The sequence below is a fragment of the Schistocerca americana genome, chromosome 5 (genome assembly GCF_021461395.2).
Source record: "Schistocerca americana isolate TAMUIC-IGC-003095 chromosome 5, iqSchAmer2.1, whole genome shotgun sequence".
In the NCBI taxonomy this organism is placed as follows: domain Eukaryota; kingdom Metazoa; phylum Arthropoda; class Insecta; order Orthoptera; family Acrididae; genus Schistocerca; species Schistocerca americana.
In genome coordinates this window covers 562,648,778-562,672,174 of record NC_060123.1, presented here as the reverse complement: position 1 = coordinate 562,672,174, position 23,397 = coordinate 562,648,778, and the positions used below count along the sequence as shown (strand labels likewise).

General features: G+C 40.4%; 1 protein-coding gene across 2 annotated transcripts in view; it reads left to right on the top strand.

The window, feature by feature from the left end:
- Positions 1–23,397, top strand: part of LOC124615396 — a 244,114-nt gene that overhangs the window by 163,077 nt on the left and 57,640 nt on the right. For both annotated transcript variants that reach the window (XM_047143227.1, XM_047143226.1), the window contains exon 10: positions 22,559–22,760. In XM_047143227.1, coding sequence (XP_046999183.1) covers positions 22,559–22,760 — 202 coding nt within the window. The remainder of the gene's footprint in view (positions 1–22,558; positions 22,761–23,397) is intronic.

The following is a 23,397-nucleotide window of genomic DNA, read 5'->3' as shown; positions in this document are numbered from 1 at the left end:
ACAAAAATACCAATTTTGGGTTATGTGACAGTATGTCAGCAGATGGCACATACTTGAAAAGGTAAAAAGATCTGTATGCACAGCCTTAGACATATTATGAATTCATAACACCGATAATAATAATAAAAATAACATTCCGTACAAAAATTACCTCATTTTGAAATTTTAATAAATGGCAAGAGAAAAAGAAGATGACAGCCATGGCCTCTAAGTAAAAACCGTTGTTGCATCCCCTTGGAATTACCCGAGAAAATAGTGGTTAACACATGTCAGATTTCTTGGATCAGCTCAGCAATCGCGTACTGATTTTACATGAGCAACTTCCATACTTCTCAACGCATTTACTGACTATTTAGTCACTTAGCAGTTAGCATGTCAATGACACAGTATGTCAGCATAAGAGACTCCAGTTTATTGAATTGAGACATACACTAGCATGGGAAATCAACATTATGATGGATGTAATGGCTTGTTTTTGGCTTTAAAAAGTATTCTTGCCCCAATATATTATTTCATATCATATCAAAGAATGATAGTATGTGATGTTAATAAGTTTCAGAAAATCAGTGATGTACATAAGTACAGCTAACTCTCATATTTACGTTGTGCAAACTTTATGGATTATTACATTGATATCCACCTAAAGTTAAAAATAGTTCATTGCTATTCATTTTTATGCGAAGTAAATGAATTTGATGCTTTTAATGTTCTTTTACTAGTTAGCTCTCATTCCTTTGAAAAAATATGAATTAATTTTATGATAGAGGGTAATTTTGCAGTGTTGATTATTTTTTTATTGTTACAGATAAATTCTGTTAACACTGGGTATGCCATGTTTTCTTCTTGTAGCAGACATTATTTTTACATAAATGTTGTTTCTTGTTCTTAGACAACCTATCTTCTCTTCTTTCTCAGTAATTTCTGTGTTCGAAGCTAAATTTGGGCAGGTAAAAAAGAAATCAAGTACAAACATTTACTTATCTTCATGGGTGCAAAAGATACAATCTAAATTTCCTTGATCAAATTTATTTTGTTTACACTTTGGTTTAAATCAACTTTAAGGTGCCACATAAAGCTGTTAACAGCGTGGATAACTTTTGCTATATGTGCAGTGAAGAGACGTGTGCTTCTCAGAAACGTGAATTGACTCCATTAATACAGACAGCAGATTACCATTACTTCCACTGTACAGTAGATTAGGATAAATCGTAGGCCCCAAATATTTGTTGTAATTCATTTGCAGTAAATTTCTGTTGCTGGTTAAGTAAAACAGTAAAGTCAGTGTCATTCATGGTTGCCATGACATGCCAAGGTCCTTCAAATAATGTTAGTGATTGTTATTTTTACACGGTGCTTCCTCTTAAATGTGGAATGTCAAGAAAGGAAAAGCAAACCATCACATACCCGACTTTGACATCAGTTAGATGACCAGTACCACATGGAGAAGGTCTGCTCTTTCCTATCCCTCTGGAACATTATGTCCTAGATTCTGATGAAGACATCAAAGGTGAATGCAAACAACAGCCTGAGTCTTTACAGCTAGATCCAGATTACACACCAGAATGAATCTCACACAGTAGGCCACACAAAGTTTCTCAAGAAGAACTTACATCCAGCAAGGAAGTAACCTTCCATTTATCTGGAAAGGTCAGCTGCCACATTGTGAGAGTTTGGGCACTGAAAACCCTCATGAAATTATGCCACATCAACGAGGTTCGCTAAAGGTTAATGTTTTCTGTGCAGTGTCTCAGATGAAGTTGCATGGGCCATTTTTCTTGTATGAGAAGGCTGTTATGGGTACTTCATACCTTGATATGATGCAGTAGTGGTTGTTTCCACAACTGACTGCCGATTTCATTTTCCAGCAAGACAGGGAATCCCCTCATTAGAGCATCCATGTCCGTTGCTACCTAAAGGACAAGCTTCCATATCGCTGGATTGGACATAGTGGTGAAAATGAAGTAACTCTGTTCCCTTGCACAGCACCCTCCTCAGCCAAGTTGCCTGGCATAATGCCTGTGATTTCTTTTGGGGGTACGTTAAGGACCATGTTTACATACCTCCACTGCCAAGAAAACTGTAGGAGCTCAGAGATTGCATCATTGTTACTGCAGTAACCATTGTCAGGATGGTGCTAATATGAGATATAGAATGAACTTTGCTGCTGCTTGGACATGTATTGTTTGACAGGGGCACTCATAGAACATTTGTAGAGTGCAAAATGCAAACCCGGTGATTTTACAGTTCTAATCATATATTAGTCATATTTATACAAGTAGTGCTTTGGAAAATTTATACAAAGAGTGCTTTGGAAAATATTGAGCTTTGTAAATGAGTGAATCATTTTATGTCAGCACAACAGACAGGGCTGTTTCATCTGTAACGCATTTGCCTGCTACAGACTCATGACATTAGTTTGAATACAAACACAATGCAATGCTGCACTCACATACCAAATAGCTTGAAGGTAAAATGGGAATGGTCCAATCTGACTTGTTAAAATTTATCCAATTTTTTTCACACGCAAAGAGGACACTAAAATGAATTTACTCTTTCTGCTGCCAAAGCACTGCTTATCTGCTTATGACAGCCGTTGTTTTGCCTAGGCTGTAAATCAGCAAATGACCAGAAACAACCATAATAAGAGCATAGCATGACATAGCACAAAAATACAGAGTACACACACAGGAATTTTAAGTATCTAAACTGTATCAAAAATGCCAAATACCATTAATTTCTCCCAAGAGCACTGGGACAGCTCAGAGAGCACACCATTGCTGCTGCAGTGACCATTCATATCAGCAGCTAAAGGAAACAAACTGGCTAAGTGTGAGTAAGACACTTACACTGAGGGTTCCATACAAACTTAATTACGTATGTATACAGTTCATTCATCCTGGGAATCGAAAATCTCAATGACTTTTGCCTGTTATTGACATCGATACTGGCAAGAATTCCAAGACCGTATGAAAATATCTGACTAGTATTTGGTCTTTAAATATGTCTGCTTGTGTCTGTATGTGTGGATGGATATGTGCGTGTGTGCGAGTGTGTACCTGTCCTTTTTCCCCCCTAAGGTAAGTCTTTCCGCTCCCGGGATTGGAATGACTCCTTACCCTCTCCCTTAAAACCCACTTCCTTTCGTCTTCCCCTCTCCATCCCTCTTTCCTGATGAGGCAACAGTTTGTTGCGAAAGCTTGAATTTTGTGTGTATGTTTGTGTTTGTTTGTGTGTCTATCGACCTGCCAGCGCTTTCGTTCGGTAAGTCACCTCATCTTTGATTTTATATATGACTAGTATTTTATCCGTATTCAGCCACTGTATTTGTGTTTATCGTAATAAATAGCAACCAGATCCAGAAAAGAAATTTTATTTCCTTAAGGAAATAAAGTTTCTTTTGGGGAACTGGTTGCTGATTATTTCAATAAATTCTTCAGACTAGCCTGGACATACAAAAAGAAGCAAGCAGGGGATTTCAGTTTATATTAGAGAGGGAGAAGATTTAAGAAAACATTTTTATTTACTTGCTAAAACATGACTACAATCTACATTTTATATTTGCATGCAGTAATGTTCGTCTATTACGCTTTCGATGGATGATGATGATGCAATGTATGTTCAAATGGCCAAAGATATTTTTATGTGATGTAATTAAAATTTAAGAAGTTTCACATTTTTTACTTTATTTGTACTGTGAAATCTTACTCCTTGCCGAATTTTATGATTTTAGGTGAACAGGAAATACCCTATGGGTTTTATAGATTGCAAGTATCTAAGTATGTGACACAAATGACCAAAACTTTTGATTGCATTGACTTAGAAGCTTTAATTTTTCTATGCCACCAAGGCACCATACAACCTAGTATACAACATAAATCTGAACTTGATATGCGTAACTGTCCCAGACAAAAAGGGTCTTAACAGACAGATGGACAAACAGACAGGCGGATAAAATAAAAAAAAATAAGACAAAAAACAATTTTTTTGTGTTATATAATTACTAAATAACATTTTTCAGATTTTTTTCGTTTGCTTCTTGACAAATTTCGTGATTCTAGGTCAACGGGAAGCACCCCATAAATTTGATGAGTGGGTTATCGAGTATCAAATTATATGATATTTGACTATCTTTTGATTGAACGACTTAGAAGCTTAAAATTTTTACGTCTTCAAGGGACCCTAGACCTTAATATGTGACATAAATTTGAACTTGATATATCCACTCATTCCTGAGAATAATGGTTCTTAACAGTCAGACAGACAAACAGACGGACAACAGCAAAGCGATCATATAAGAGTTCTGTTTTTACAGATGAAGGCATGGAGCCGCAAATGGTGACGTCACGCTACAGATGACTTCCAGCAATCAGGGTTTTAATATAATGAAAAAAACTATTTCTTACACATACACCATCTAATCACAATTCCTGTAGCAGAGTTCTTAAAACAATTTTTTAATATTGCACATTTTAGTAACAATAGAACAGTCCCTTGTTTACTACCTGTTGTTGTCACAAAAATGCAAAGTGTCTACTGAATGATGGAAACAAACATTTTCCTTGCACAAGGCCCACCTAAGAAAAGAAAAGGTAATGTATTCAGGAACTTCACGGTAGTTGCTAGTTTTATGTGGACAGGTTTTGGATTGAGGACATAGGCTATATACTTGTTAAAACTGACAATGAGATACAAAATGCTATACTGTGAAAAATGTCTGATATTGTTTTATTTCATGTAATTGGATCCAACAACAATAGCAAGGCATTGAAACCAGTAGGTAAATTGTTTCTCTCATCTTGTTTCCCCAGACAAATAATTTTAAACAAGAATTGGATACACACCAATATGTGCTGTTTTGTTTTCTTTCTTGCAGTCACTTTCCATTTTGGAAATTGTTAGGGAATTCAATGTTGCGAGATCCACAGAGTCGAGAGGTGTGCTGATAATAATGTCATGTAGAGGAAGGTGTAAGCAGATGAATGACGAACACTGACTTCACTTAACACATACAGGAGTGCGGAGCAAATTGCCTCTGGCCAGAACACAAATTGTATATGTACAGCTAAAGAACATTCCAGTACAATGATTTTTCCCATTTCTGGATACTCCTAGAAAGTACTCTAACCGTATATAGAAATTAAAATTTTTCAGTTCAGGTGAGTTTTGAACTCACGACCCTCCATGCAACAATCTAGTACCATAACCACCACACTACGGTGACTGCGCTACTTGGCTTCTTCTGCGACATTGCTCCCTTCTTAAGAGAACAGCGTCTTGGTGTTACTTCCTCCTAGTCCGGGAACGAGTCATCGGTCCTGCATACTCCGACTCCCGATGCCTGGCGGTGATCTTCTTAGAACTTCCCCTTGTTGCTGGTTCTTCATTACCTTTCTGCTTGTTGCCTTTTGCTGGAGCTTAGAATTTACTCTGGGTTGCAGGATCCTTATAGGGCTTCATTCGAAGGACGTGGACCATATCTCTGATCTTTTGTCACCTTGTGTCGGGGTCGAAATCTTCAACTTCGTAAGTAACATCAGACAACTGTCTTACAACCTTATAAGGTCCAAAGTAGTGCCTGAGGAGGCTATCAGAGAGACCAACCTTGCAAACAGGAGTGAAGATCCAGACGAGGTCACCAGGCTGGTAAACAACAGGGCAGTGGCTCGTGTCATACCTTCGGCTATTGTTTTCTTGAGCCTGCAGCGTGCAGAGTAGAGCCAACTGCTGAGCTTCCTCAGTTGTGGTTAACACCTGGCCGATGTAGTCGTCGTCCACGTCATCAGGATATAACAGAAACACAGTGTCCATCATCATCGTCGCCTCACGCCCATGCACCAGGAAAAATGGCGTAAATCCTGTGGTGTCTTCTTGGGTGGTATTGTAGGCAAATGTCACGAAAGGTAGCAGCTCATCCCAGTTGCTCTGCTCAACATTGATGAACATTGATAGCATGTCAGCCAAGTTCTTATTAAGGCATTCAGTAAGCCCATTAGTTTGCGAATGCTAGGCAGTCGTCATGTGATGAGTAATGTTGCAGCGACGGCACAAGATTTGATTTAAATATTTTCCCTCGATCCGTAATTAACGACCTTGGGGCACTGTGTTTTAATACAATGTCTTCCACAATGAATGTGGCTACCTCGAATGCTTCGGCTCTTTTCACGGCTTTTGTAATGGCATAGCATGTCAGATAATCAGTGAAAACAATAATCCATCTATTGCAACTAGCAGACGTTGGAAATCATTCGAGGAGGTCAATTCCAACATGCTGGATAGGCGTTTCGGCTGGTGGAATTGGTATGAGTTGGCCAGGTGGTTTCTGAGGACCTGCCTTTCTTCTCTGGCACTCTCAACAGTGCGACACATAGTCACGGACACTCCTAAATAAACCTGGCCAGAAAAATCTCTTGCGGATCCTATCGAATGTCTTAGTAAATCCTAAATGTGCAGCCTCATGTTTGTCATGAAATTTCCGTAGAACATCTAAGCGCATTTGTTTAGGAATCACTGGTAGCCACCTCTTTCGTCTTGTGTCAAGTTTTTCTTGCAAATTAATCCATCAACTACCTTAAATTGTCATTTCACATCCTCTGACCAATTTAAGGCAAGCATAATTTGAGATATCTTGGTGTCCTTCTGCTTAGCAGAGAGATCCTGGAGTGCAGCGAAACTATCACTATCTTCATCGAAGTCTTCGTGATCTTGCACAGGGCTTCTTGAAAGACAGTCGTCATCTTTGTGTTTTCTTCCACTTTTGTACACTATGGTAATGTCATACTCTTGAAGACGTAGTTCCCACCTGGCGAGTTGCCCTGTTGGATCCTTAAGACCTGTCAACCGACAAAGTGAATGATGGTCTGTAACAATTGTGAATGGCCTTCCATAGAGATACTGTCGAAATTTGCACATGGCCAAGATCACAGCAAGACATTCTCTTTCTGTAGTTGAGTAGTTTCTCTTGGCTTTTGTAAGTGTCGTAAAAGCATAGGCTATAACCTTCTCTTTTCCATCCGAAATATGCACCAGAACAGCACCGATCCCATACCCACTGGCATCTGTGTGTAGTTCTGTAGGTGCTCTCTGATCATACAGACCAAGTACAAGGTCAGTCATCAGAGCTTTTCGCAGCACATCGAAGGAATCTTCTTGATCACAGGCCCAGATAAATTTAGCATCGGCTTTTAGCAACTCTTGGAGTGGCCTGGCTTTGATACAAAAGTCTTTGATAAAATGATGGTAATAAGAACACAATCTGAGGAAGCTTCTCACATCTCTAATACTTCTAGGAATAGGAAATTCCGTTATAGCTCTCACCTTTTCTGGATCTGGCCATACACCTTTGTTTGACAAAAGGTGCCCAAGTATTTTGATTTCTTTTGCTCCAAAGAGACACTACTAGCCCAGATAAATTTAGCATCGACTTTTAGCAACTCTTGGAGTGGCCTGGCTTTGATACAAAAGTCTTTGATAAATAGACGGTAATAAGAACACAATCTGAGGAAGCTTCTCGCATCTCTAATACTTCTAGGAATAGGAAATTCCGTTATAGCTCTCACCTTTTCTGGATCTGGCCGCACACCTTCGTTTGACAAAAGGTGCCCAAGTATTTTGATTTCTTTTGCTCCAAAGAGACACTTTCTTGGATTAAGTTACAGTCCAGCTTGTTAGAGACACTTAAGAACAGCCCTCAGTCTTTTTATGTGTTCATCAAATGTCTCTGAGAAGACTGTAATGTCATCTAAATAACAAAGACACATCTTCCACTTCAGGTGCCTTTGAAGATTGTCCATCATTCATTCAAAAGTTGCTGGTCCATTACACAAATCAAACAGCATTACCTTAAACTCATACGGGCCCTCGGGGGTGATGAATGCAGTTTTCTCACTATCAGGCTCATCTGCTTTAATTTGCCAGTATCCTGAGGACATGTCCGTGGTTGAGAAATACTTAGCCCCCTTCAGACAATCTAGTGTATCGTCAATTCGTGGAAGAGGGTAAATGTCCTTTTTAGTTACCTTATTAAGCTTCCTGTAATCAACACAAAAGCGCCAATTGCCATGCTTCTTTCTGACGAGAACCACTGGTGACGACCATGGGCTCTGCGAAGGCTGAATGATGTCATTATTTATCATTTTCTCTACCTAGTCGTGAATTATTTAATGTTCCATTGCTGACACACTGTACGCTCTCTGGCTTATTGGTTGATGGTCTCCAGTGCTAATCTGGAGCTTCACCATCGATTTGTCTAATTTGATCTTCACCTGTGGATTGAAGCATTCAGAGAACTCTTGAAGAATGGCAAGTAGCTTCTTCTGTTGTTCTGTAGTGAGATCTGGTGATAGTCGAGCTAGAAGATCTTGAATCATAGTGGTAGCACTAATTTCACCCACAGGCTCTGCATGGGAGGTTTCTATGACGCTCAGCTGTTCTGCAATTAACGGCTCAGCATTTGCTGTGCACATGCGTCTTGGAAGCATCTGCGGTTCTAGGCGACAGTTAACTATCCACAATTCACCAAATCCATTCTTAAACAAGACAACAGAGGCCCAAATGACCAAGTTATTCTTCAGTGGTATGCTTCTCTTTTATTCCGCTACAACATCCATGGGCTGATGCATGACAGCTACCTGTCTAGTGCTGACTCCAGGAATGATCACTTCATCCAGCACACATAGTCTCTGCACACTCGTATGCACATCTTCCTGTCCACAGTATCTCATCTCATCTAGCATAATCTTCGAGCGACCACAATCTATAATTCCTTGAGAAGCTTTCAAAAAGTCCCATCCGGGAATGATTTCATGGCTACACTCTTGTAAGACGATGAATTCTAAGGGCTGTGTATGGCCGCTTATACCCACACGAATGACACATCTTCTTGTAGGTTTTACATATTTCCCATTAGCCACCTTCAGCAGCGACGTTTTGCGGTTGACGAATATGGTTTTCTGCAACTGGTAATAGTTGTTGTTGTGGTCTTCAGTCCTGAGACTGGTTTGTTCCAGCTCTCCATGCTACTCTATCCTGTGCAAGCTTCTTCATCTCCCAGTACTTACTGCAACTTACATCCTTCTGAATCTACTTAGTGTATTCATCTCTTGGTCTCCCTCTACGATTTTTACCTTCCACGCTGCCCTCCAATGCCAAATTTGTGATCCCTTGATGCCTCAAAACATGTCCTACCAACCGGTCCCTTCTTTTTGTCAAGTTGTGCCACAAACTCCTCTTCTCCCCAACCCTATTCAGTGCCTCCTCATTAGTTATGTGATCTACCCATCTAATCTTCAGCATTCTTCTGTAGCACCACATTACGAAAGCTTCTATTCTCTTCTTGTCCAAACTATTTATCGTCCATGTTTCACTTCCATACATGGCCACACTCCACACAAATACTTTCAGAAACGACTTCCTGATACTTAAATCTATACTCGATGTTAGCAAATTTCTCTTCTTCAGAAACCCTTTTCTTGCCATTGCCAGTCTACATTTTATATCCTCTCTACTTCGACCATCATCAGTTATTTTGCTCCCCAAATAGCAAAACTCCTTTACTACTTTAAGTGTCTCATTTCCTAATCTAATTCCCTCAGCATCACCCGATTTAATTTGACTACATTCCATATTCCTCGTTTTGCTTTTGTGGATGTTCATCTTATATCCTCCTTTCAAGACACTGTCCATTCCGTTCAACTGCTCTTCCACGTCCTTTGCTGTCTCTGACAGAATTACAATGTCATCGGCGAACCTCAAAGTCTTTATTTCTTCTCCATGATTTTTAATACCTACTCCAAATTTTTCTTTTGTTTCCTTTACTGCTTGCTCAATATACAGATTGAATAACATCGGGGAGAGGCTACAACCCTGTCTCACTCCCTTCCCAACCACTGCTTCCCTTTCATGCCCCTCGACTCTTATAACTGCCATCTGGTTTCTGTACAAATTGTAAATAGCTTTTCGCTCCCTGTATTTTACCCCTGCCACCTTCAGAATTTGAAAGAGAATATTCCAGTTAACATTGTCAAAAGCTTTCTCTAAGTCTACAAATGCTAGAAACGTAGGTTTGCCTTTTCTTAATCTTTCTTCTAAGATAAGTCGTAAGGTTAGTATTGCCTCACATGTTCCAACATTTCTACGGAATCCAAACTGATCTTCGCGAGGTCGGCTTCTACCAGTTTTTCCATTCGTCTGTAAAGAATTCGCGTTAGTATTTTGCAGCTGTGACTTACTAGACCAATAGTTCGGTAATTTTCACATCTGTCAACACCAGCTTTCTTTGGGATTGGAATTTTTATATTCTTCTTGAAGTCTGAGGGTATTTCGCCTGTCTCATACATCTTGCTCACCAGATGGTAGAGTTTTGTCAGGACTGGCTCTCCCAAGGCCATCAGTAGTTCTACTGGAATGTTGTCTACTCCCAGGGCCTTGTTTCGACTCAGGTCTTTCAGTGCTCTGTCAAACTCTTCACGCACGATCTTATCTCCCATTTTGTCTTCATCTATATCCTCTTCCATTTCCATAATATTGTTCTCAAGTACATCGCCCTTGTATAAACCCTTTATATACTCCTTCCACCTTTCTGCTTTCCCTTCTTTGCTTAGAACTGGGTTTCCATCTGAGCTCTTGATATTCATACAAGTGGTTCTCTTTTCTCCAGAGGTCTCTTTAATTTTCCTGTAGGCAGTATCTATCTTACCCCTAGTGAGATAAGCCTCTACATCCTTACATCTGTCCTCTAGCCATCCCTGCTTAGCCATTTTGCACTTCCTGTCGATCTCATTTTTGAGACGTTTGTATTCCTTTTTGCCTGCTTCATTTACTGCATTTTTATATTTTCTCCTTTCATCAATTAAATTCAATATCTCTTCTGTTACCCAAGGATTTCTATTAGCCCTCGTCTTTTTACCTACTTGATCATCTGCTGCCTTCACTACTTCATCCCTCACAGCTACCCATTCTTCTTCTACTGTATTTCTTTCCCCCATCCTTGTCAATTGTTCCCTTATGCTCTCCCTGAAACTCTCTACCACCTCTGGTTTAGTCAGTTTATCCAGGTCCCATCTCCTTAAATTAGCACCTTTTTGTAGTTTCTTCAGTTTTAATCTACAGTTCATAACCAATAGATTGTGGTCAGAGTCCACATCTGCCCCTGGAAATGTCTTACAATTTAAAACCTGGTTCCTAAATCTCTGTCTTACCATTATATAATCTATCTGATACCTTTTAGTATCTCCAGGATTCTTCCATGTATACAACCTTCTTTTATGATTCTTGAACCAAGTGTTAGCTATGATTAAGTTATGCTCTGTGCAAAACTCTACCAGGCGGCTTCCTCTTTCATTTCTTCCCCCCAATCCATATTCACCTACTATGTTTCCTTCTCTCCCTTTTCCTACTCTCGAATTCCAGTCACCCATGACTATTAAATTTTCGTCTCCCTTCACTACCTGGAAAATTTATTTTATCTCATCATACATTTCATCAATTTCTTCATCATCTGCACTGCAGAGCTAGTTGGCATATAAACTTGTACTACTGTAGTAGGCATGGGCTTTGTGTCTATCTTGGCCACAATAGTGCGTTCACTATGCTGTTTGTAGTAGCTTACCCGCACTCCTATTTTTTTATTCATTATTAAACCTATTCCTGCATTACCCCTATTTGATTTTGTATTTATAACCCTGTATTCACCTGACCAAAAGTCTTGTTCCTCCTGCCACCGAACTTCACTAATTCCCACTATATCTAACTTTAACCTATCCATTTCCCTTTTTAAATTTTCTAACCTACCTTCCCGATTAAGGGATCTGACATTCCACGCTCCGATCCGTAGAACGTCAGTTTTCTTTTTCCTGATAACGACGTCCTCTTGAGTAGTCCACGCCCGGAGATCCGAATGGGGGACTATTTTACCTCCGGAATATTTTACCCAAGAGGACGCCATCATCATTTAATCATACAGTAAAGCTGCATGCCCTCGGGAAAAATTACGGCCATAGTTTCCCCTTGCTTTCAGCCGTTTTCAGTACCGTCACAGCAAGGCCGTTTTGGTTAATGTTACAAGGCCAGATCAGTCAATCACCCAGACTGTTGCCCCTGCAACTACTGAAAAGGCTGCTGCCCCTCTTCAGGAACCACACGTTTGTCTGGCCTCTCAACAGATACCCCTCCGTTGTGGTTGCACCAACGGTACGGCCATCTGTATCGCTGAGGCGCGCAAGCCTCCCCACCAACGGCAAGGTCCATGGTTCATTGGGGGGGGGGGGGGGGCTGGTAACAGTACTTCTTCAAAATGACTGAATATGATGCTCCAGAGTCCACAAGAGCTTGGGCTGGTCAGCCATCCATGGGGATATCGACATAGTTCACTATCATTTTTGTAGTGATCAGCAGTGGAGGATTTTTGTCTTCGGCGGCCTCACCTCCAAGGAAGGTTTTCCAAGTTGCGGCAGCTAGGTGATCGGCTGGAGCTTCTAAACGGTGATGGAAACCTTGATCGAGGTTTTGGGGAGCGTGCTCTCTTTTGGCTAGCTAGCGATGATGATGACCTACATCATCCTGCACCCACATCTTCTTGTTCATCTTCGTCATCCCAGAGTTGGCGTCGGCTAAGATCGGTCTGCTGTCTTCTGGCACGGGCGTCATCAAATATCCGCCGCCTTTCTCGACAAAAGTGCACCACATGTCCTGGTCATCCGCAGTGGAAATGTACTGCTTGGTTATCCTAGGTCCTCCAGACATCAGTCTTCCTTGCTGCCCAAATAGGTTCCTCATGCGGCATTGTAGGAATGTAACTTTGCCTGGGTCTCGACTTGTTTATCATTTTAAAGGGTAATGAAGGATGAGAGATTGGGTTCAGTGTCTGTTCTACTTTCTTATGACCTCTTGAAGCATCTCTGTTTTTTGCTTGTCGTGCAATCCAAGTGTCTTCTGAACTTCCTCTCTCACTATCTGATGAAGAACACTTGTGAAATCAGTTTCTTCCTCCATCACAGACATTGATATGATGTTTGGAAGCCGTTCAAACTTCTTGCGTGAAATTCTTTTCTTGATGCCTTGTCTCAATATACTGGAACCATTTTGTGGTGTCACCGCCAGACACCACACTTGCTAGGTGGTAGCTTTAAATCGGCCGCGGTCCATTAGTACATGTCGGACCCGCGTGTCGCCACTGTGAGATCGCAGACTGAGCGCCACCACAAGGCAGGTCTCGAGATACGGACAAGCACTCGCCCAGTTGTACGGACGACTTTGCTAGCGACTACATTGACGAAGCCTCGCTCCTTTGCCGAGCCGATAGTTAGAATAGCCTTCAGCTAAGTCCATGGCTACGACCTAGCAAGGCGCCATTAGTAACATTGCATGTATCTATGGAGTCTCACTTATATTGTCAATAGCGATGTACCAAGGATGGATTAAAGTTAAGTATTACAGAAGCTACGTACTTTTCTTTATAGCTTTCATTACGTATCCTGTTACAGACTGATCTCTTGCCTGCTAAACGCGTGCCTTTCGGCTACTTCCGTGGCGTGGCTGTCTTGCTACGCCACAACACATTTTATGAAGTCGTCTACTGTTGAAACCTCCTTTAGGAGTAGGGCTTGATACATGTCCTCAGCAACACTCTTCAGGAGATGTGCAACCTTATTTTCCTCCCTCATTTGAGAATCCACTATTTTATGTAGCTCCAAGACGTCTTGAATGTAGGATGCTGTAGTTTCTCTTGGACGCTGTGCCCTGCACTTGCACTTCTGTCGTTGTGTGTCGCCGAAATACTTGCATCTGGAATACTTCCCAGCTTGTGAGCTTCTCCTCTTTGTTCTCATACTATTGCTTGGAAGTGCCTTCCAAGTAGAAAAATACGTTAGCCAAACACACAGTGTCATCCCATTTTTTAAATTTGGCTCTATATTCATATACCTTCAGCCACTTGTTTGTATCTTGGCCATCGTCACCAGAGAACCCGGAAGGATGTCTCATGTGGTGGCACACAGTTGCTGTCACCGTGACGTCCTCCTCTTCTTCTGAATCCGACAGATTGTGATCTGTTGAATATGGCTCGAACTCGGGTTTCTCGCCACGTAAATGGTGGCTCTGGCGTGGTCTGATGGGAGCCATTTTGTCGTCGATAACGTGCGGTATCACAAGTTCCAATACCCAGCGTCTCCGCCAGAATAATGTCACGTAGAGGAAGGTGTAAGTAGATGAATGAGAAACACAAACTTCACTTAACAAAGGTTTATTCAGCACTTGCACATACAATAGCGCGGAGCGAAATGGCTCGGGCCACAACACATACGGTATATGCACAGCTACAGAACAATCCAGTTCAGTGATTCTTCCCATTTGTGGATACTTCTAGAAAGTACTCGAACAGTATATAGAAATTAAAATTTTTCAGTTCTGGTGAGTTTTGAACTCACGACCCTCCATGCAACAATCTAGTATCATAACCACTACACTACGGCAACTGCATTACTTGGCTTCTTCTGCAACAATACCAAATTCAAGTGTATATTAGGAAAGTTTTAGTTATGGCTTATTGTGTTATGATTAGAATATTACTACATGAGAATCATCTGAAAATTTGTTCGCACATTAAAACAGTGTGAAATAATGTAATTGAAGCTACTGCTCTCACATTCCAGCTGCTTGAGAGGTCTCTCTCACAAACCATTTACCAATGATGCCAACCAGTTTATCCATTCAGTTTAAGTGATGCAAGGTTTTGTTTGTTGTTGTTATTGTGGTCTTTAGCCCTGAGACTGGTTTGATACAGCTCTCCATGCTACTCTATCCTGTGCGAGCTTCTTCATCTCTCAGTACCTACTGCAGCCTACATCCTTCTGAATCTGCTTAGTGTATTCATCTCTTGGTCTCCCTCTACGATTTTTACCCTCCACGCTGCCCTCCAGTACTAAATTGGTGATCCCTTGATGCCTCAGAACATGTCCTACCAACAGATCCCTTCTTCTGGTCAAGTTGTGCCACAAACTCCTCTTCTCCCCAATTCTGTTCAATATCTCCTCATTAGTTATGTGATCTACCTATCTTATCTTCAGCATTCTCCTGTAGCACCACATTTCGAAAGCTTCTATTCGCTTCTTGTCTAAACTATTTATCGTCCATGTTTCACTTCCATACATGGCTACACTCCATACAAATACTTTCAGAAACGACTTCCTGACACTTAAATCTATACTCGATGTTAACAAATTTCTCTTCTTCACAAAATGTTTTCCTTGACATTGCCATTCTACATTTTATATCCCCTCTACTTTGACAATCATCAGTTATTTTGCTTCCCAAATAGCAAAACTCCTTTACTGCTTTAAGTGTCTCATGTCCTAATCTAACTCCCTCAGCATCATCCGAGTTAACTCGACTGCATTCCATTATCCTCGTTTTGCTTTTGTTGATGTTTGTCTTATTACCCTCCTTTCAAGACACTGTCCATCCCGTTCAACTGCTCTTCCAAGTCCTTTGCTGTCTCTGACAGAGTTATAATGTCATCGGCAAACCTCAAAGTTTTTATTTCTTCTCCATGGATTTTAATACCTACTCCGAACTTTTCTTTTGTTTCCTTTACTGCTTGCTCAATAAACAGATTGAATAGCATCGGGGAGAGGCTACAACCCTGTCTCACTCCCTTCCCAACCACTGCTTCCCTTTCATGTCCCTTGACTCTTATAACTGCCATCTGCTTTCTGTACAAATTGTAAATAGCCCATTGTTCCCTGTATTTTACCCCTGCCACCTAGCATTTGTAGACTTAGAGAAAGCTTTTGACAATGTTGACTGGAATACTCTCTTTCAAATTCTAAAGGTGGCAGGGGTAAAATACAGGGAGCGAAAGGCTATTTACAATTTGTACAGAAACCAGATGGCAGTTATAAGAGTCGAGGGGCATGAAAGGGAAGCAGTGGTTGGGAAGGGAGTAAGACAGGGTTGTAGCCTCTCCCCGATGTTGTTCAATCTGTATATTGAGCAAGCAGTAAAGGAAGCAAACGAAAAATTCGGAGTAGGTATTAAAATTCATGGAGAAGAAATAAAAACTTTGAGGTTCGCCGATGACATTGTAATTCTGTCAGAGACAGCAAAGGACTTGGAAGAGCAGTTGAATGGAATGGACAGTGTCTTGAAAGGAGGATATAAGATGAACATCAACAAAAGCAAAACAAGGATAATGGAATGTAGTCTAATTAAGTCGGGTGATGCTGAGGGAATTAGATTAGGAAATGAGGCACTTATAGTAGTAAAGGAGTTTTGCTATTTGGGGAGCAAAATAACTGATGATGGTCGAAGTAGAGAGGATATAAAATGTAGGATGGCAATGGCAAGGAAAGCGTTTCTGAAGAAGAGAAATTTGTTAACATCCAGTATTGATTTAAGTGTCAGGAAGTCATTTCTGAAAGTATTCGTATGGAGTGTAGCCATGTATGGAAGTGAAACATGGATGATAAATAGTTTGGACAAGAAGAGAATAGAAGCTTTCGAAATGTGGTGCTACAGAAGAATGCTGAAGATTACATGGGTAGATCACATAACTAATGAGGAAGTATTGAATAGGATTGGGGAGAAGAGAAGTTTGTGGCACAACTTGACCAGAAGAAGGGATCGGTTGGTAGGACATGTTCTGAGGCATCAAGGGATCACCAATTTAGTATTGGAGGGCAGCGTGGAGGGTAAAAATCGTAGAGGGAGACCAAGAGATGAATACGCTAAGCAGATTCAGAAGGATGTAGGTTGCAGTAAGTACTGGGAGATGAAAAAGCTTGCACAGGATAGAGTAGCATGGAGAGCTGCATCAAACCAGTCTCAGGACTGAAGACCACAACAACAACAACCTTTAGAATTTGAAAGAGAGTATTCCAGTCAACATTGTCAAAAGCTTTCTCTAAATCTACAAATGCTAGAAACGTAGGTTATCCTTTCCTTAATCTATTTTCTAAGGTAAGTCGTAGGGTCAGTATTGCCTCACGTGTTCCAATATTTCTACGTAATCCAAACTGATCTCCCCCGAGGTCGGCTTCTACCAGCTTATCTATTCGTCTGTAAAGAATTCACGTTAGTATTTTGCAGCTGTGACTTTTTAAACTGATAGTTCGGTAATTTTCACATCTGTTGACACCTGGTTTCTTTAGGATTGGAATTTTTATATTCTTCTTGAAGTCTGAGGGTATTTTGCCTGTCTCATACATCTTGCTCACCAGATGCTAGAATTTTTGTCAGGACTGGCTCTCCCAAGGCTGTCAGTAGTTCTAATGGAATGCTGTCTACTCCCGGGGCATTGTTTCGATTAAGGTCTTTCAGTTCTCTGTCAAACTCTTCACGCAGTATCATATCTCCCATTTCATCTTCATCTAACTCCTCTTCCATTTCCATAATATTGTCCTCAAGAACATCGCCCCTGTATAGACCCTCTATATACTCCTTCCACCTTTCTGCTTTCCCTTCTTTGCTTAGAACTGGTTTTCCATCTGAGCTCTTGATATTCATGCAAGTGGTTCTTTTTTCTCCAAAGGTCTCTTTAGTTTTCCTGTAGGCAGTGTCTATCTTACCCCTCGTGAGATAAGCCACTACATCCTTACATTTGTCCTCTAGCCATCCCTGCTTAGCCATTTTGCACATCCTGTCGATCTCATTTTTGAGATGTTTGTAATCCTTTTTGCCTGCTTCACTTACTGCATTTTTGTGTTTTCTCCTTTTATCAATTAAATTCAGTATCTCTTCTGTTACCCAAGGATTTCTATTAGCCCTCGTCTTTTTACCTACTTGATCATCTGCTGCCTTCACTATTTCATTCCTCAAAGCTACCCATTCTTCTTCTACTGTATTTCTTTCCCCCATTCCTGTCAATTGTTCCCTTATGCTCCCCCTGAAACTCTGTTCAACCTCTCGTTCTTTCAGTTTATCTAGGTCCCATCTCCTTAAATTCCCAACTTTTTGCAGTTTCTTCAGTTTTAATCTACAGTTCATAACCAATAGATTGTGGTCAGAGTCCACGTCTGCCCCTGGAAATGTCTTACAATTTAAAATCTGGTTCCCAAATCTCTGTCTTACCATTATATAATTTATCTGATACCTTCTGGTATCTCCAGGGTTCTTCCATGTATACAACCTTCTTTCATAATTCTTGAAACAAGTGTTAGCTACAATTAAGTTATGCTCTGTGCAAACTTCTACCATGCGGCTTCCTCTTGCATTTTGTAGCCCCAACCCATATTCACCTACTATGTTTCCTTCTCTTCCTTTTCCTACTGTCGAATTCCAGTCGCGCATGACTATTAAATTTTCGTCTCCATTCACTACCTGAATAATTTCTTTTATCTCATCATACATGTCATCAATTTCTTCATCATCTGCACTGCAGAGCTAGTTGGCATTTATACTTGTACTACTGTAGTAGGCGTGGGCTTTGTGTCTATCTTGGCCGCAATAATGCATTCACTATGCTGTTTGTAGTAGCTTACCTGCACTCCTATGTTTTTTTTATTCATTATTAAACCTACTCCTGCAGTACCCCTATTTGATTTTGTTTTCTTAACCTTGTATTCGCGTGACCAAAAGTCTTGTTCCTCCTGCCTCCAAACTTCACTAATTCGCACTATATCTAACATTAACATATCCATTTCCATATTTAAATATCCTAACCTACCTGCTCGATTAAGGGATCTCACATTCCATGCTCCGATCCGTAGAACGCCAGTTTTCTTTCTCCTGATAACGACATCCTCTTGAGTCATCCGCGTCCGAAGATCCGAATGGGGGACTATATTACCTTCGGAATATTTTACCCAAGAGGAAGCCATCATCATTTAACCATACAGTAAAGCTGCATGCCGTCTGCTTTCAGCCGTTCGCAGTACCAGCCCAGCAAGGCTTTTTTGGTTAGTATTACGAGGCCAGGTCAGTCAATAATTCAGACTGTTGCCCCTGCTACCACTGAAAAGGCTGACGCCCCTCTTCAGGAACCACACGATTGTCTGGCCTCTCAACAGATACCCCTCCGTTGTGGTCGCACCTACAGTGCGACTATCTGTATCGTTGAGGCACATAAACTTCCCCAACAACAGCAAGGTCCATGGTTCAATGGGGGGGGGGGGGGGGGGAGGGGGGTTGTTTGTAGTAACAATAAACAGGGCTCAAAGCCCTCATACATTCAAATATGTTGAAATTGATTTACAATCATAATGTCTTTAGTGTGATCAGTCGTACACTGAGGTGACAAAAGTCATGGGATAGTGATATGCGCATATAAAGAGGCAGTAGTATTGTATAAAGATGAACAGAAAATACAGTCGTGTTAATATTTGTTCTTATCTGCTGATTAATTGTGGAACCACAACAAAACAAACTCACATGGTAGATGAATGAAACAACCAATGCTATCCTCAAAAATTAAACATAACCTTAGATAATGGTCTGTGGAACACACAAATTAAAATAAACTAAACTTCAGTGCTCTGCGGCCTGCAGTTTAAAGGGTATTGAAGCTTATACCCATAATCTGTGTCTACATCCCATGAAGACACTGAATGTGTTGTTTTTTTTTTTTTTTGTAAACCTCATGGTTCCAGATGAAATATTACTGTTAAACACATCATATTCAGGTAGCGCACCCATTTCTTCCTTTAAATGATTTTAGTTTCTTATAATGATTTTAGTTTATAATGATTTTAGTTTCTTATAAAAAACCTAGAGAAAGTTTGTCCAGACTAAGTATAAAAATTAAACTATAGCTCACATTCGGATTTTTTAATGTTCAGAAATGTACAAAAAGTGATTTGATTGACATAATGAAACCTTCCAACAGAGTTCAGGATTACATTTGGATGATATTGACTTCTTGCCTCAATACTTCAGCTCACAACTGAGCAGTCATCTTCACATGATTATGCCTTTAAAACTTCAAGTTACACACAAAGAAACCTTTTTGAAATGACATCAATCTGTATTTATCACCAACTTTCATTACTTAACAATGCCCCTTGGACTATTTTCCTGAACTGTGGGATTCATTCCAAATCCACTGTGCAAACACGTCAGAGATATCACGAACAAATTCAGCAAATTTATTTCAGTGTCTTTGTGAATTAAATGCTTCAGAGACTGATTTTCATAATGAAAATGAGGTTGCTGCCATCCTTATGTTTATGTGGCTTGTCTAGTGCACCCCTGTTAAGTGGTTTATTACTGAATGTTTTCATACAGGGAGCGGCAAAAAGATCGGTTTTAAAGTACAAGAAACACAAATGTTAAGAGTGATAAAAATGTTTTATTGGTAATTACAGAATGGTACTAATGGAAATTAAAGAAAATAACATTGGAACAACAGATTTCATCAGTTTAAGATTTGAAGATGATGTCCTCCAAATGGTGCCCTTCTGTGATGAAACACTCTTCCAGTCTCGCACCAAAACTGTCAAAGATCTCCCCTAACATTGCAGGAGACTGGTTGGCGATTTCTTGAGTTATGACCACCTTAAGTTCACTCAGTGTGTGGGGCTTGTGTGTGTAGACTCTTAATTCAAGAAACCCCACAAGAAAAAATCACGAACGCTTAGATTAGGCAAGCATACTGGCCATCCAATATCCCCGAAACGTGAGATTACTCAGCCACAAAAAGTCCATCACCTCATTTGTCTGTATGGGCAGTTGAGCCTTCCTGCTGGAACCACATCCTACTGTGCACTAAGCATTTTCTCCGAAGTTCAGGGATCAGGAAGTTTTGTAACATCAACAGATAACATTGCGAATTGACCGTAACAGTTTGACCACCCTCTTCAAAGAAGTATGGCCCAATGACACAACTTTTTGTTACACCACACAGTGACCTTAAAACTATGCAGAAAACGTTCATCAGTTCTTCAGGATTTGTAGCTGACCAATAATGCAAGTTCTGTTTGTTTACATAACCGTCCAGATGAAAATGCACCTCGTTGCTTGCCAAGAAAATTTTTTCATCTGTCATCAAATCAATCATATGCTCTGAAAATGCTTTTCACATTGCATAGTCATTGGGCTTTAACTGCTGAACAATAGCCATTTTGTATGGATGGACATGCAGATCAGACGGCAACATTCGTCTTACTGGGCGGTCAGCAGCTTGTTTACGGGTTAGCTGCCGAAGACTGGCTTCCCCAGCTTCTCTTACTCTATCAATATTCTATGGCATCCAGCCTGATATAGGACAGCCTGTTGTCTCCCGTTTCAATGCTGAACCAGTAGCTCTGAAATTACTCAACCACAGCATAATTGTGTTGCATGTTGCAACATTTCCTCATGGAACTAAATTAAAATGCCTGCAGAACTGCCGCTGCACAGCAACACAGGAATTGCTACTTTTAAAAAATACCTTAACGCACAATGCTCAGCTGATCACTACTCCTGGCTACTAAAAATGCCCATGTGTAGGCTCTGAAATGCGCCATTCATCACCACCCGAGACCATCTATTCGCTCATCACGCCGCAGCAAAAACCATCTGATCATTTTGCGGCTCCTTATACTTTCTTCAGTCACTTTCTATTTTGGAACCATTAGTGGAATGACTCATTTTAAGAAGTGGTTCTCCAAGAAGTTTAATAAATATGGAATGATAAAAAAAAAAAATCCACACATTCATTGGCTGCATTTATAAAATATCCCCTTTCTGATACACACAGTTCCTTCCTACTTTTGTTTCTTGCACCTCTACCCCAAATCCCTGCCTCTCCCGCTCTTTAGCCCCCACAATATTACGCCACAGTGGCATATATTCCTTAGCCACTGACTCCACATGTAATTTGCTTGAACACTCTTACTCATACAACTCACTCAGTCCCATCCCATTGGGTTTGCCAATCTAAACCACAGTTAAAGGCGCTGCAGTGATTTGAACAATTAGTATGTTTGTAGTAGAGTGAACTTCAGATACATCTGCCAACATTGATTTAAGTTTTTGAAAAAACAAAAGAAAAGAAAAATAAGAGATCTAAATGGGCTCAACTGAATGTACAAATAATCTAACAGTGGAAATTCCAACAATGTAGGAAAGATAGACATGTTAAGTTGCAGACAGGCACAAGAAAAAGAAACACACACCATTCAATCACATAAGCAAACACTCCTCATGTATGCACGACTACAGACTGGCAGCTCAGCCCAGAATGCACAAGAAGTGTTTCTCTTTCTTTTTCTGACAAAGGCTGTGGCTGAAAGCATATGTGTGAGTGTCTATTAAATGCGCCTGACTCCAAACTTAATGCGTAATGTTCACAGTAACTAGCAATCTGTCTTTCCCTACATTGTTGCATGAATAATTACAACTGATCTCTTTTCTACCTCTTGTCTGTTGCAACCACTTTTGCATGTGTACTTATTACTTGCATGCAAGCAGTTCAAATATTCTGCCTTCACCCATTCTCTTTCTTCTGTTGAATAATTTTTCTGTCTTTCTCTACTTCATATTCCCATCTGTACAACGTTTTTAATCTGTAAAACTATAACTTATCTATAAGATGCTTTCTTTCTTGTTTATATTGTAGCTAATCACCTTACTCAATGTGTGATATTTTCAGGAGCACCAGCATTGCTTTTTAAGGATTTGTGTGTCCCAAGGGAAGTGGATGACAGTACAACTTTAAGTGCAGACCTTTTCCTAAAGCCGGAGTACCTTGGTGCAGTGGACATTGCTGCTGAGTCAGCCAGACAAATGCTATTTGCACGTTGGACACATGCTGTTGTTGCACTTGTTCCTGAATTTTTAACTAGATTTGTAAGGTATGGATTGTATGTAATTGTACAGGTACTTGTAAGTTCTTGTTAGATAAAACCTATTCACGCGTTTCCTGATGAAACATATATCATGAAAATTGCATTTTACTTCATCATTGATGTGTTGTGGGATCCCATTGGCACAGTTATCAATAGAGCAACATGTATGAGTCCTATTTCTCATATCTTATCTTCATGGTCCTTACATGCAGTGTATGTTGGCAGCAGTAGAATTGTTCGGCAGTCAGCTTCAGAGGCCAGATATCTAAATTTTCTCAATAATGTTTCTTGAAAAGAACATTGCCTTCCCTCCAGAGATTCCCATTTGAGTTCCCGAAACATCTCCGTAACACTTGCTTGGTGTTTGAACCTACTGGTAACAAATTTAACTGCTTCGATTGCTTCATTCAGTCCGACCTGGTGCAGTTGTCAAACTCTCAAGCAGTACTCAAGAATAGTTCGCACCAGCATCCTATATGCAGTCTCCTTTGCATGTGAACCACTCTTTCCTAAAATTCTGCCAGTAAAGTGAAGTCGACCATTTGCCACCCCCACCACAGTTCTCACATACTTGTTCGACCTCATATCACTTTGCAGTGCTATTCCCAGATATTTAAATGACTTGACTGTGTCAAGCAGGGCA